This window comes from Myotis lucifugus, unplaced genomic scaffold, assembly GCF_000147115.1.
Source record: "Myotis lucifugus unplaced genomic scaffold, Myoluc2.0 scaffold_435, whole genome shotgun sequence".
NCBI classification, from domain to species: Eukaryota; Metazoa; Chordata; class Mammalia; order Chiroptera; family Vespertilionidae; genus Myotis; species Myotis lucifugus.
This window is the reverse complement of record NW_005871483.1, coordinates 651,376-666,909: the sequence shown is the minus strand read 5'-3', so window position 1 is coordinate 666,909 and position 15,534 is coordinate 651,376. Positions and strand designations below refer to the sequence as shown.

The 15,534-nt window shown below is 47.1% G+C and overlaps 2 protein-coding genes across 4 annotated transcripts in view; one reads left to right on the top strand and one right to left on the bottom strand.

The window, feature by feature from the left end:
* Positions 1 to 2,847, top strand: part of ABCC3 (ATP binding cassette subfamily C member 3) — a 40,821-nt gene extending 37,974 nt beyond the window's left edge. Inside the window, 2 exon segments of the mRNA XM_014468182.2 lie at positions 85 to 279; positions 2,265 to 2,847. Coding sequence (XP_014323668.1) covers positions 85 to 279; positions 2,265 to 2,373 — 304 coding nt within the window. The 3' untranslated portion in view covers positions 2,374 to 2,847.
* A 1,502-nt stretch (positions 2,848 to 4,349) lies between these two features.
* Positions 4,350 to 15,223, bottom strand: ANKRD40 (ankyrin repeat domain 40). 3 transcript variants are annotated; one of them, XM_014468201.2, is made up of 5 exons: positions 15,009 to 15,223; positions 9,825 to 9,973; positions 8,940 to 9,428; positions 7,444 to 7,625; positions 4,350 to 6,743 (listed from the first exon to the last, which is right to left on the bottom strand). In XM_014468201.2, the coding sequence occupies exons 1-5, from the start codon at positions 15,011 to 15,013 to the stop codon at positions 6,597 to 6,599; spliced, it is 972 nt and encodes a 323-aa protein (XP_014323687.1). In that variant the 5' UTR covers positions 15,014 to 15,223; the 3' UTR covers positions 4,350 to 6,596. The 3 variants fall into 3 exon arrangements, with proteins under 3 accessions (XP_014323687.1, XP_023599974.1, XP_006102925.1); XM_023744206.1 differs by lacking the exon at positions 15,009 to 15,223 and adding an exon at positions 13,440 to 13,548; XM_006102863.3 differs by lacking the exon at positions 15,009 to 15,223 and adding an exon at positions 11,270 to 12,906.
* Positions 15,224 to 15,534: the final 311 nt, after the last annotated feature.

Below are 15,534 nucleotides of genomic sequence, written 5' to 3'. Positions count from 1 at the left end.
AGGAGACAGAAACCGTTCAGAGAGTGAGGCCTGGGGGCAGGTTGGGGGTCCCCAGTTGGTGATGTCTGCCTTCCCCATGTCCAGTGTGGGTCAGCGGCAGCTTGTGTGCCTGGCCCGAGCCCTTCTTCGCAAGAGCCGAATCCTGGTTTTAGACGAGGCCACGGCCGCCATCGATCTGGAGACGGACGACCTCATCCAGGCCACCATCCGCACCCAGTTCGAGAGCTGCACGGTGCTGACCATCGCGCACCGGCTGAACACCATCATGGACTACACCAGGTGGGGCGCCAAGCAGGGAGGGGCTGGTGGGGTCGCCTGGGCCAGTGGGAAGGTTATCTGGATGCGGGAGAGAGGCGTGACCTTGGGCAATTGGATGAACCTTCCTGAACCTCAGTCCCTCAGTCAGAGCCAGTGACAGGCGATCCTGGGAAATGTCCGGTTCCTCCCCAGCTCCTTACTGGAGTTCTCCCGAGGGCCACTTCCTCGGAGGATTAGGAAGGAGGCCTTGTCCTTGGAATCTATGGCTTCTTTGGAGAGGCAGCTCACTCGGCCAAAAAGAAAGACCGTGACCTATTCCCTCATTGTGCCCAATGTCAGAGGGCGGTGCTGAGAACGAGGGGAGGGGCCGGGTGACTCAGACGCCTCATGGGAGTGAGCCGTGCTGGCCCAGCAGGCTGGCCCCTTGGAGGCCTGGGAGCTCAGAATGCAGACGGGGAGGCAGGACCCGGCCACAGATCTATGGTGAAGGAGGAGGGTGCGAGTACACCACCAGACCTTCATTCACAAAATAAACACCCACAGGGCATGGGCAGGGGGAGACGGTGCCATGGACGGGCCGTGGGCAGCTGTCGTCCCTGTGTCAGAAGTGTCCCCACACACCCCCAGGCGCCTGGGCACCAAGCTGAGAATGCCCTACGCTGTCTGTTCCATCCCTGTCCCACCCTACTCCCCACTCCATCCAGGACCCCACTGGAGAAGAGAAGGGAGGGTGGGCAGGAAGTGCTGGGCCCTGGATCCAGATAAGGGACAGGGCTGGGCTGAGCGAGTCTGTTTTTCGGGCCCAAATGAGAATGGTTTCACCAGCAGCTCTGCGGGGAGAAGGCTCAAACTGACCTTGGGAGTGGTAGTGGGGCTGACAGAAATTAATCGAATACCCATGCGACTGTCCATGTAATTAGACCCTGCGGGAAGGCAGCAGGGGTCCGTGGGGTCGGGGCGCAAGGAAGCCCATTTCCCCAGGGCAGCCAGGACTCTCTCTCCTAAGGAAGGGAAGCCCCAGCCAGGCCCTAATGGATGAGTAGGAGTTGGGAGGTGGGGGAGGAGATGGGAGAGGGAGGATGCTGAAAATGCCAGGCCAAGGATACAACACGTGCTAAGGCCCTGAGGTAGGAAGGCACATGAGGCTGACCTGCAAAGAGCAAAGAAGACGGTGGAACCAAGATGAGGGCAGAGAGGGACAGGCCTTGCTCTGCTGCACTTCTAGGACCAGGGGAAAGCATCCCAATACCCTACATGTAATGAGAAGGGAGAGGGCAGTCTCCAGGGCTCCCGTATGGGAAGTGGCAGTGATGTCCCCAGACACACTCCTTCCCAGGACATGTTCTGGGCGTCCCATAGGTGGGGAAACAGAGTGTGTTCTACACCCTCCCACCCAGGGGCATCTCCCCAGGCTTGGGAGAGCCCTTCCCACTCCTGCCTCACCCTGGGAGCCAGCCTGTGGGCCCTGTACCAGGTGCACCCGGTGATTACCTACCCCAGGCCGAGGTCTGACTGTGTGTGTGTGGGTGGGGGAGATCCACCCAGCAGCAGCAGCCAGGTTTGCAGCCACAGCCCCAGATTCCAGTGTCAGGGCTCGCTGCAGCCCGGTTTCCCGCCGTGTGCCTTTGTGAGTTGGCACAAAGCAGATGGAAGCACACAGGGCCCAGCGCACAGGCCTGTGGCTCCCCCACGCACAGTCCTGTGACCCTGGCCAGGAGAAAGGCTCATTAGGGAAGGTTTTCGGAGCCCCGGCCCACAGAGATGAATAGGAACCTTGTGTTTGATCCCAGAAACCGCCTCATCTGCCAGGAGAGCAAACGGAGCGGCTAAAATAGCCAGCCTTGCAAGTGTGCACAGGGGGCGCAGCGGCTGTGCTGGGTGGGCTGACTGAAGTGGGAGGGTTGGCATGTCACTGCAGGGCCTGAGCAGTACCCAGAAGGGCAGGGTCGGGCTACGGGGCCAGGTCTGGGCTGACGGAGACCTGACCGCTTCTTTTTTTTGGCCAGGGTCCTGGTGCTGGACAAAGGGACAGTCGCTGAATTTGATTCTCCAACCAACCTCATCGCAGCCAGAGGCATCTTCTATGGGATGGCCAGAGATGCTGGTCTTGCCTAACATAGATTCCTGGGATTTCCTCCTGGCTGACCTGGTTTTCTTCAGAAAGGAAAAGGACACCACCTCTGTCTGCAGAATAAACCTGGTAGCCGGGGGCATTTGTTAGACTTTTGCTCCTGTGAAGCGCTCCGGGGGATAAGCGTGCGAAATGCTTTAGATGAGGAAGCGAGGCTCCGGGGGTGCCTGATGCGCCCAAGGTCACAGATGGTTTGAGGCAGAGCCCAGACTAGTCCCCGGATCTCCTGATTCCCAGCCTCCTGTTCTGTCCCCACGACACTGCTTGCAATCACTTCATGGAGCAACCTCCCTACCCCTGGATGACTTTTCATAGTTTCTATTCTGAAGTCTTTTTGTAAAAAAATAAAGCTTTTTCCTCCTGAAACAGAAGCTTGCCAGGTCAGGCCGTCCCTAAGAACTGAGTCCTGTACTCTGGAGTGCTGGCCTGAATCCATTAAAAATGGAGCAGTGCTGAAATGAAGCTGCGTGGTCACTAACACGCATCTCGGGGAGGGCTGTCTCCGCCTGGTCGCCGGGGTGGGGGTTAGGGCCTCGGAAGGAGGAAGGAGGCGGGAGGAAGGGGGAGAGGCGGAGGTGGACTTCAGTATACATCTACATGGCTGGAATTATCTGAAGACTTCAGACCCAAGAGCTTTGGGCTGGAAATATTGTCTTCACAGCCAAAATTCACTGGGAAATTGCCAGAAGTTCCCGTTCTGCTGTGCAGATACTATAAAAAGGTGAGAAATGAAGTCCCTGAAATCTGACCTGAGGCCTCTTGGGACAGCTGCTGGGAACACCTCCGCGTTTATGTCATCCCTCAGACCTGTAAGCCCGCTTCTCTAGGGGCGGCAAAGTGCCTGGCACTTCATTTCCTCGCTCCTTTAGAAGGCTGTTCCAGACAGGTCTCCATGGCCAGTGCGGCTCGGAGCCATCCGTCTTCCTCAGTCGGGCTGAAGCTGAATGTGGGAGGAGCGCAGGCAGCCCTGCCGGTCCCTGGCTGGTAAAGGAGACGAGGGGTGGGTTTTGCTTTCTTGAGCAAACCATCCGTTTTTTTCTGTGGGTCAGTTTACCTGCACAAGACCTTCTATTTGGAATGGATCTCTTCTCTCTGTTACTAAGTTTCCTGGTCTCCTCTTTCATTTCAGCAGTCTTCATCCTTGGTAAGATGTGACTGGTTGTGGGTGACGGTTTGTCTTCTCCCCCCACCCTAAATGGTTTGCAGGAGGTGTGGAGAGGCCTCCTTTGATCTGGTTTTGCTCTGTGCCTTGGGGCAGCCTGTGCTACAGGACCATTTGTTAAAGGTTAACCACAATTTTTTTTTGGCAGGCTCTTTTGGCTCAGGATGTTTATGAGTGTATGCAAGAAGACTTCCATCCTTGTGATAAAGCAAGTATGAAAGCACAAATGCCCATATTATTCTTCCTCTGCTTGGTGCTAAGAAAAGGTCTCTGCTATGCGCCCTGATTTATTAGATCAATTTGGCCTGACGTCTGCTTTGTGAGGCTCTGGCTGCCCTAAACCTACAGAAATGCAGGTTCATTCAGCATCGTTCTCAGCTGAAGATATGAAGGTGTAAAGCTGTATTTTCCTCTCCTGTCTAGGGAGTTTGCTTCTGAGCTCATTGAGGCCAAGACAGGTGCTGACAGCCCGAAGGAGAGGCTCAGTTGTGTGAAGTAAATAGAATAATCAAAAAATGTAGTTAATAGGATGACCTCCATCTAGCTGGCTCAGCTACTCCGGGGAAATGAAGCTGACTGCTGAGAACTGGGAGGGAAGACTCCGCACAAGATATCTGTCTCCAGGCGCCACTGCCAGGGCGTGAGCACCACAGCAGCAGGATGCAGGAGGCTCAGGTAGGAGCGGTCCCTCCCATGCTTCCTCCACAGCGTCTTGTCCCTGGGACTGTCCAACCATTTAAACCCCCTATGAGTAGAAGTAAAGTGCTGTTTAGGAAGCCAAAATGAAAGAATATGGGCTTGGTCAGTTAATATTTAATTTTAATACTTGTTATATTTGAACAGTCAGCAATGCACAAAGAAAATTATCTTCAGTGAATGTTTGCCCACAGTATGAACACATGCTTTAAATATGCAGTGGAGGAGGGGGGAATTCACAGTAACAGAGCTAAAAAGAAAAACCCTTTGTTATAAATTACACAGAGCATATAAAAATATTTCTCTGAATGCATAGATTAAGACTTTAGACTCACCTACCAGCAACTGTGCAGTCTTATTCTACGGCCATACATAGAGGTCACTGGACCACAGAGGACTTTATAGAAGAGACCCGTGTAGGGCCCATCTCTCACCTGAGACGCCAGCCCCTGGCTCCCTCTGTTCCTAAGCCCTGGAAAAGCCCGGAGCTGCTCCTCTGTAGGTCACCCCCAAGCGAGGCCTCCACTGCTTCTGAATCGCTAACTGATCTGGGTGGCTGGAAGCTTTAACCCCAGTGACTTAGACATGAGTTAATACTGAATTTCTTTCTTTCAGGATAGAACTAATCTTATCATTAAACTTTTTTTAAAGGAAAGGGGGAGAGAGGTTAGTATGTCTAGATAAACTAGCTTCTGATTGGTTTGCAACACAAGGGAGGTTTCTTCTTTAAAGTACCTCAGAGAGAGGGAGTAATAAGTAACCTTTACTCTGCCATGCAAACACTGTACAAGGGTAAGTCACCATCAGCAAGTGCTGAAACACATTCGGTCCCTGAACGGTGACTCCGTGAAGCTGGCCTTGCGAACACCTCCACCTCAGCTCAGCATTTGGGCAGCAGCAGGAGGCCGTCATCTTAGCACCGCATTCTCTTCCCCCGACATCTTCTGCACATTCTCTCTCCACCCAATAAAGTTAACACAGGAAGTGAAGTTTCTTTGGAAACTATAGGCACTATGGGGAAAAGCTTCTTAGGACAGCAGGGTGCCCTTCAACAGCTGGCTTCAAACCCCTGCTCTCCTGTCTATGTGCTCGTTCTCACATCTGAAGCTAAGCTGTTTGTTCAACAAGACAGTGGCTTTCTGTTCACATTAATGACACTGAAGGAAAAGAATCCTTGAATGCATTCTTCTAAAAATTATTATGCCATGTCCAAGAGTTTAATCAGGTGTGTACTTTTTGTTTTTCATTTTTCAGAACAAAGCCTGGTAGACTTGCAATTGCCTTTTTGGGGGGTACTGGATTGGTGGGGGTTATGGGAGATCCCTAAGATAAAACAATTTGTTTACAAAAGCAACAGATTTCAGAGTTGTGTAAAAATCCTAATAATTTCAAAATAATCTTTATCTTTTATACAAAAATAAATATCCTAACTCCTTTAGCTCAGTTTCCTACAATAACCTTTAAAACAGCAACAGATTCAGTCTCAAAAATTGCTTTTCATTTCTAGTGGAAAATGAAAGTAGAGAACATGGACAGGCAATGTTTGTGCTCTTCTCATATGGTGCAATTAAACACGAAGATGGCAGGAATCACTTCAGTTAAAAAAAACAAAACAAAACAAAAACCGCGGTTGCTCTTTTGGAAGGCATCGGAGAGCCCTCTAGTGACCACAAAGGGAAGTGAATGCAGAGGTGCTTGTCTAGGGCTTGGCAATGGCCGACTGGAGACAGAGGAGTCATGAGTGTTTACAAAGGGAAAAGTGGGGGAGGGGAAGCTCTTTTGGTTAACAGCATATTTACAATTAGGTAACTGTAACCTTAAATACTTTTCACCTGAGTAACATTATAAATATGTTATATGGAACCTCACAGCCACAAGCCACACTAAAACCCATCTGTCCAGCACCTGTGCTTTCCCGTTTTCCTCGAGTCGGTTCACATTTGAGGACAGTTGTGAGCGTGCAACACCAAGCCGAGTGCATCCTGGCCCTTCAGGTGCACTGTCAACAGGAGTGGCTAGAAATAGGCTTCACTCTCTCAGCACTGTGGACCGCTCTCTTACATGCTGCACGTAAAACACACTGGATATGGAACCGCCGGCTCCTGCCTCTCCAGACCACTTCACTGTTCACAGCGTTGAGCAATCGGTTTATTGTGCACCAAGAGGCTTGGAAGAGTGGCACCACTGCTTGAGGGTCAGGGGCTCCCCACCTGGGCAGGACAATGTTAGTGTACACTACTCAGTGGCACCAGCGGCCCTCCGGCATCCAAGGCATTGAGATCAATGGCTTGTCCTTGGCCCAGAGGTGACGCGCTGTCACAATACTCAGTGACAAAAGTCCCTGCGGCATTAGTAAGTCAGTTTTGAAGCTCTCCTGTTGTAGCAAGGCCTTTCTGTCAGTGTGGATGCAGCATTTCTGAACAGAAAATTATTTTCACTTATTGTTAGAACCAGTTCCAGCTCTTGGAAATCTTGGAGTCGAGCAACATCTTTGTCCTAAAACAAAAATAGGTTAATCAGATTAAGAGGAGCCACTTGTCTCTTTCTATATGGTATGCTGTGTTGAACTGATATCAGTTTCTTGGCTCATTTTAAAGCCTAAAAACAAAAACAGAAACAAAAACAAAAATCCCTGGGGCAGGCTGTCAGTGACAGTGCAGGAAAGGCCCAGGGGCGAGGGCTGGTTGGAAGGGCGGAAGCCCTTAGCCGCAGCTGCTATCGGATGAGCACACCTTGAAGGGAGAGGCAATGCAGGAATCAGTTTTACTCACGTGCTCTGAGAAGCAGAGCCTGATGCTCAAAAAACCCAGAGATGTTGGGAGGACCACACATGCATCCATGTGGATTTGCCCTGTAATTTAACCTCATTCTGATGGTGCACTAAGATAATCCTTATAGAGCCACACAGAAACAACTGAATGGAAACGTGAATGGTACGTCAGAATATTCTCTCTGGGATCCTACAACTTTCAAAAAGGCCACAAAACAAAGAAACAAACAAAAATCAGAAAGGCCAATGTCCCTATAGACCCAGTAGAGAGAAAGAAAGCTCAATGATTATATTTGGAAAACAACCCTTCTCTCCTTTTCTATTATCTTCATTTCTTCAACTATGACTCATAACCAAGGAGGAAACTGGGTATTTTCCAAATGCAGAAAGCAACTAACCACTCGGGCTTAGCAGGCCGTGCCTTACCTTTCTGACCAGAGTATTGGGTAACTTTCTGATCTTCTCCACTTGATCTGGATTAACACCCAGCTCACAGCAACTCACTCTGAGCAATTCTTGGTAGGTGAGCTCCTGTCGGTCTAGTTCAATTTCAATGAAATCATTTTCTCGAAGAGATGGGTTTTGAATCCTCACCTTGAGCACCAGCTCTAGAAAAAAAAGAGGGAGAAATGTTAATGGATGGTTCTGGCATAATCAGCCTAAGTAATTTAAGATCTTTTCCAGAAGATGCTTGTGCCACCCAATGAGGAAAAGCTAGGCACCAGCAAGATTTGCTCAAGCCCAGTTCTGGCTCTGCTGGCAGTTTCCTGCACCTAAGCCTGTGTGTGCTTCTAAAGTAAAAGGGGGCGTGGAGGTGGGCTGGGGAGGGGACAACCATCACAACTGTACAGAGGATCATTTATTTCTGCTGCTGGAACTAAGAAGGTAAAGGCTTAAGAATGGGTTTGGGAGTTAAACTACATATAAGCAGGGAAGGAGAAGGGAGGGGAAAAGAAGGCACAGGCAAGATATGGTACATGAATTACTCTAAAAAGATTTAACAATTGTGGATCTAAAGGTATTTATGAAATATGAAATTCCTTGTATTAAGTGCAGTAAAAGGGCAAAAAGCTACTAATAAAAATTAAAGTATAATTATGATTTGAGTACAGTGCACCTTACCAAGGGAGGAGCCTTGGCTTTGGGAGTAAACATCTTGCTGTACAAGAGAGTAAGGTAGTGGTCCAGGAAGGATGTGCCATGTCCGAGGGACACAGAACTGGCTTAAAGAAGCGCCCTCTGGGCAAATGTGACATAATTTGAACATCAAAGTAACAGCAACGGATTATAACCCAATGAATAGAATAAGAACCTGCATTCATACTGATATAAATGGAGGAGAAAAGAAAGCCCTTCTTTACAGTAGAATACCAACTAGTAAATAGACAATGACAGGAAATCATATTCTTCAAAATAATTGGCCTGAACTCTTTAAAAATATTGAGGTCCACAATGACAGAGAAAGGCTGGAAATGTTCCAGATTAAAGGAGACTAAACCAACATGAAAACTAACTGTTATGGGTGATCAGGGGCAGGGGCAGAAGTGGAGGGAGTGAGGATGGCTATGAAGGGCATTGTTGAGATAACTGACAAAATTTAAGTATGGACTATGGATTAGAAAACAGTATTCTATATCAAGGTTACATTTCCTAAATTTGATCATTGTGTTGTGTCTAATTATGTAACGGACTAGCCTTATTCTTAGGAAATACACACTTAAACAGTTCAGGGTAAAGGGGCAAAAGGCAAACAATTTGAGGAAAGAGAGCTCCTTACTAGTCTACTAGTGTTGCAGCTTTTCTGTAAGTCTGTATTTATACTTCACATAAATACATTCCACCCCAAAAACCCAGGAAGGAAAGCTCTGGAGCTCCAGATACTGCCTGCCCATTTGCAGAGGCGGCTGCTGACGAGGAGTTACCTTGCATATTAAAAGGAAATGCTCCCGTGAAGAAAAATGGCTGGAACGCTGGCGCTGGTCCTGCATATGTCCCATTTTGAGGCTCCAGAGACACTGGTGGCTTGGACGGGACGGAAGAGAACAGTGATCGACTCTGAGTCACGGGTGGCTGACAAACAGGTTTTGTGCTTTCTGGTGTTCTGAGTAGAGCAGAGGGGGCAGACACATCCCCATTCTGCACCAGCGCCAAAGAGGTGTGGTCCCTCGGAAAGGCCCCCCGTGGGGGAGGGTCCCCAGGGGGGAGCAATGCAGGGGAGCCGCCTCCAGGGGGTGAGGCAGGGGGTGTGGCAGGGGGTGTGGAGGGGTCCCCATTCTGCAGCGGGGCCGAATCCTCTGCCACGGGGGTGTAGATAAAAGGGAAAGCTGGACTGGCCAAATAGTTGGGAACAAAGGGCAGGTCTGACTCCTTCTTCATCTCGGGGAGGTTGTCACCATCATCATCTTCTTCCACTGAAAAAGAGGAAAACACAGAACCTAGACATAGTCCTTCAGAAATGGGCAAGAAACGAGTGTCCTGTGAAACCTAGTGTGCTTTGGTATATGACAGAATTCCACGGTCAGTGTTCTGTGCCTCTTCAAGAAAAAGAATATTTCATTAGGTTTATGATTACCGTTTTTATCATCTTAAATTTTACAGATTAAAAAACTTATAATGCCTACCTTCCCAGAAACAACATAGAATTACTATCTTGGCACAGTCATACAGTCTTTGCTTTTAGAAGCAGACTGGTTGCTTGAATCGCATAAAGAATACAGCCAAAAAAAAAAAAAAGAATACAGCCAAAAATACTACCCGTCTTAAATCAGTTTGACAAAATCAAAAGCTGCCCCAAAACTCAGACTCACCTCCCATTATCTTTCTGATTTCTCTCCTTGATGTTAACTGGACTGGCATTTCTCCTTTTGTGGTAAGAATCTCTTTGTCGGCTCCTGATTTTAACAAGTAAGAGACCACCTGACCATGATTGCGTTTACAGGCCCAGTGTAAACAGGTCCTGTCCCAAAAAAAGGGGGGGAGGGAGAGTAATTTAAAAAGAAGAGAGGTGATTTGGGATTTCAAATTCTACACGTTAGCAAATAAATATATGCAAGCGTTCAGCTAGGACCCGGAAACCAGGCTAGTAATCTCAACTTTTCTTTACAGAAAGCAGATGATCAAAATATTTACTATGCTTAAAATTTATTTTTAAATTTCATTGCTGGCCCTTGGGAGAAACTAATTTGTCCTAGGAGCTTTCATTTCAATGGCTTCCAGAAGGCTGACAGGCTGGCTGGCTGGATAACTCTAATGGTATTGCTGACTGTTAGTCTATCAGTATTGCTCATTTGATTGTCCCAATCTCTTTAAAATATATCTTTATATTGGCACATTCCTGTTTTAGGGACTATGGAAACTGGCTTCATATGCATCAATTATCACTTGAAGATTAAATATTATCAGGGAAATAACCATCTTGTATCTACAAGCTTGCTCTGCCACTAAAATGATTACTAGTAATACGGAATATTCCTGTCTGAATCTTTTCCTCTTTTTCTTTCCTTCACACTCACGAAAAGAAGGGTTTCCAAATTTCCATTTTTATTTTTAAATATATTTTTATTGATTTTAGAGAGGAAGGAAGAGGGAGAGAGAGAGAAAAACATCAATGATGAGAATCATTGATCAGCTGCCTCCTGTATGCCCCTTACTGGGGATCGAGCCCACAACCCAGGCATGTGCCCTTGACCGGAATTGAACCCGGGATCCTTCAGTCCACAGGCCGACACTCTATCCTCTGAGCCAAACCAGCCAGGGCTAAATTTCCATTTTTAAAAATGTTGGCTTCTCTTGTTCTCTCCAGAAGGCTACAAACACACCCTCATCTGCTTATACGTAAGGCACTACACAGACTTTAATTCCTAAGGCATTTAAAAATGTACATCAACCACCAAAATTTCAAGAACTCTTCTACCATAGTCATTTAAGTAAAACTAATTCTTTAATATTGTACACATAGGGGTTATGTACGCACTGAAGGGCTGTTATTTTAACACTGTATAGAAATATAATTAGCATGCCAGCAAATACTCCATCTTAACAGAAATGAAAGGATTCAGAGCTACTAAATTCATACCCAATTGTCAAAGCTGAATGATATCATGGAAGGAAGACTTTTTTCCCACTGTTTTGAAATGTCCTCATTCACCAACTCTCTAATTGAACTGAGATAAATACCTTTAGTGCTTATAGGCAAATACAGGTATGGAAAAGAATAGAACATATGTACCATAGTGAGAATTAGGTCACTCACCTGGGAAATATAATATCTAGAAAGTTCATTTGGTTCCAGGAAAAAGCTGATTTTACCCTGGGTACCCTGACATTTATGACTTACAGAAAGCTAGCTTGTCTGGCTGGCTGGGAGCAACTCCACTGATGTACCAGAGTGGCATTCTACAATAGATTCACTAGAATTAGATTATTCAAGTGCCTTTAAGGTGCACTCCATGACGATATGACTACCAATTTGGGAAAAATAAGGCCAGAGTCTTGATCTAGACTTCTACAACATAAGCTCCACGAAGACAAGGAAGGGTCTACTTAGATATACAAGTGCTTAATTAATATTTGCTGAATGAGTGAGCCAAGAACAAGGTAGGTGTTGCTAGGAGTAGAAGGATCCAATGCATTCTGGGCAAACTGCAGCCAATGGTGTGTTTGTGTGTGGATGTCTGTAGCATAGGCTTGGAAAGTAAATAGTTATAATAAGCAGCTCTCAAAAATGAATGGAGCATGATGAGAAAAATATGTTCCCTTTGGAAATAAGTGCTCACTTGCCAGTAGCAAATCATGACAAACTTGTTCATGACAAGCTTGAGAGGAAGGAGGTAATGGACTGCCAGTGGGTCTGATACTCTGGGACAAACCAGCTAACTAAAGTAGCACCATGTCAAGTGGGGTTAAGTCAGCACGGCTCCCCAGCCCTGTGCCCTAATCACCTACAGTCCAGACCTGTGTGGCTCTGGGCAGTCATAACTCAGAGCCACTGCAACCAGGCAATCTTTTCAAATTCTTCCTGAGCCATTATACTTGTTCCTTAAAGCCAAGGGAGATGCATGACACTTAAATTATAGTCGACGTGGGAGTTCTATCTTTGAACCTCAACTCTAAGCTTTAAATTTGCAGTCAGAATATCCTATTAGTGCTGGGAAGTATTTCAGACCAGAGGCCCTGGGCATCATTCATCAGTGCTGAAATTGTGGTTACTGAGCAACTAAGAACTGAAAGCAGTAACCATTCTGCTAGAGAGTAAGTATTTGGTTTTTTCTTAGGTAATCTTTATCCAGCACACTGCTCATAAAATAAACACAGATATAATGCTCCCCATGCTGGACATTGGTCTAAAAGCAATACAGATAGTAACTTATCTAATCCTCTAAACAACCCACAAGTTCAGTACTATTATCAATGTTCCTTCCATATTACAGATGAAGAAACTGAGGCAGCCAGCAAATAAATAAGCAAAACAAACAGTATTCTTGCTATTCTGAAGCGTTATGAAGTGTTATCGGGACAATAAAGCAAGGAAAGGAATTAGATGCTAGGGGTAGGGGAGGGGCATAGTGCAGTTTTAAACTGAGGAGCCAAGGAAAGGCTCACCACGGTTACATCTAAGCTGAGACCTGAAGGAGGTGAGGAAGCAGAAGCATTTTAGGTGGAAGGGAAGCACAAAGGACTTAAACCAGAGCTGTGCCTCATGTTTGAGGAAAAGCAAGGCCAAGAGAGCAGAATGAAGAAAGCCAGGGGCAAATGCAGAGATGAGGCATCGAGGTAGGGAGGATCGGGGGACAGGAGTAGAAACTGTAAGACTCCGTAGGCTCTTAGAGTGAGATGGGAGCCATTAGAGCAGAAGTTCTCAACCTGTGGGTTGCGACCCCTTTCGCGGTCGAACGACCCTTTCACAGGAGTCACCTAAGACCATCCTGCATATCAGATATTTACATTACGATGCATAACAGTAGCAACATTACAGTTCTGAAGTAGCAACGAAAATAATTTTATGGTTGGGTCACAACACGAGGAACTGTATTTAAAGAGCCAGAAGGTTGAGAACCACTGCATTAGAGGGTCCTGAGCAGAGTGAAATGATGCAAATTACGTTTTAAGTTAGGATCCCTCTGACTTCTATGTTGAAGTCTGTCAGGGATCAGGGTAGAAGCAAGGGCACTAGTTAGGAGGCCACTGCAATGACCCAGGTAATAGAATGATGGCAGCTCTGTACCAGAGATGTAGTGGTACAGCCAGTGAGAAGTGGTCAGAATTCGCCGGCTGAGTGGCTGTGGGTGTGAGGGAAAGATCAGAAGCAAGGCTGGCACTGAGGGTTCTGGCCTGAGCACCTCAGACGCTGAGATGAGGACCCCGAGGAGCAGGCCTGGGGCAATTAGGGGAGGAGAGCAAACCAGGAATTCAACCTTTGACACCTTGAGTTTGAGGCGGCGATTAGACATCTGTCCCAATAAATCTCTGAGAAGCTTCTTCAGGTTACTTCAGATTCAACTCATATTAACTGAGTACTGTTAAAAAGCAAAATTCAACTGAGTAAATTTGAAGATCTAATTGGCTCTATTAAATAATTCAGGATTGCCCTGGCCAGTTTGGTTCAGTGGATAGAGCGTCAGCCTGTGGACTGAAGGGTCCAGGATTCGATTCTGGTCAAGGGCACATGCGCAGGTTGCAGACTCGACCCCCAGTGGGGGGGGGGGGGGCGTGCAGGAGGCAGCCAATCAATGATTTTCTCTCATCATTGATGTTTCTATCTCTCTCTCCCTCTCCAGTCCTCTCTGAAATCAATTTAAAATTTTTTTTAAATAATTCAGGATTGAACAGCATCCCACCTAGCAAATAGAAGGGAGCTCTGAGAAGCTGTAAAAAAAAAAAAATGCAAGGTTTTTAATAGGCAGAAACTGAGCAGGACAAGAAAGTTGCTGATGTAAGACAAGGACGGATCATTGTTTTTTTCAGACAAGTGCACTTTTCTTTGGGAGCAGCAGGAGTCGTACTAGGTAGATAACCTCACTAGTGTTGATGAGGAAATTCCTAATCTGATTAACAGTCACCTTTCTGGGAGGGGCTTAAACTGCAATAAAGTCTTGGCTTGCTGTCCTTGGGACCTTGGGCCTGTAGTTCCTTTTCTAAGCAGCACCTGTTATGTGGCGGGCACTATGGTTAGGAAAGCAGGGTCTGGAGTCCGAGGCTGGGTTCATTTCCTAGCTCCACTAGGCAGTACAACTTTATGACCTTGGGGAAATTACTTAATCTTTCTGGGCCTTAGTTTCCTAATCTGTAAAATGGAGAGAATAACAGAAGCCATGTCCCTGTGTAGTTGTGAATGACATAATATATGTAAAGCCCTTAGAACCTCGTGTGTGCTGCTGAGCAAGCTCAGCTATTTATATTCTGCTTCATCTCCTTAGACGCTTACAACACTCTCCTGAAATGCATAATTGGAAAATGAAGTGACTCTAATAAGTTCAAACAGTGAGGCAGGAAGAAGAGCCTGCAGGCAAGCCCAGGCTCCTTCATCTGTACAAGGCTGCCTCCCAGGGCCAAAACAGGGATTCCCAGCTGGTGCACCGCCCAGAAACGCTCAGGAAAGGCACACACAGAACAGCAAGCTCGTCTGCAAACACTTTTAAACAAAGCAGCTGTATCTATTGTTTCCTGGCATTCTCAACAGCTACTCCCGCTTTTTTCTTTAGGGTAAGGAGGGAGATAGATTTGTGAGGTCTGGTCCTGGCTATTACATTAATAGTTGTGTTGAGGGCAAGTTACTCTCTGGGGAGGAACCCATCTCCATTGTTCCTTTCAGTTCCAAATGCAGGATTCCACTTTTAAAAGATAACATTTGCAAACTTAACTTTAAGCTCTGAGCTAGCAAAATAGGCAGGATCAAATAAAAAAAAAATTTAAAGTGAAGAGGGCAGAATAACACATTCAGTAAGTTAACACTCAAACTTGGACCACCAGCACATCTTAAAATGACTCCTTACTTCATCGGGAAGGACTTAAGCGCAGGAGGTATCTAAAAGCCTTAGACCAAATTCTCTATTTGAAACTGTAACAGGAAGACAAAGCAAAACACTCCAAAGAATAAATGAATGAGTCTTCCCTCAACAGGCAGCTGAAGGCAGCAGCAATCACTGCTGCAGAGGGACAACGGAGCAGAACAGCGGTGCAGTGATTTTTCTTTTCTGCTCGTGAGAAAAGAAATCGTGCTAGTTGGTAAGACTCATCTATGCTTTTGGCTGTACACACGTGTTCTGCAGGAGCACCTATGGCAAAACAATCCAACACCGGAATTGGGGTGAACTCCCAATTAGCGCGAGAACCACAGCCAGCACCCTTCAGGCCGAGTGGGGGGGGGGGGTGCGGAGGCGGCGGGGGCGCTGCCCGGGGAAGACCACGTGGGCCAGGATTTCCGCGCTCCCGACTCCCTCGGGCAGGGGGGCCGGGCTGGCCTCCGGAGCGCACCACCTCGGGGGCCCGGCGCCAGGCCGCGCCTTCGCTGGCGTCGCC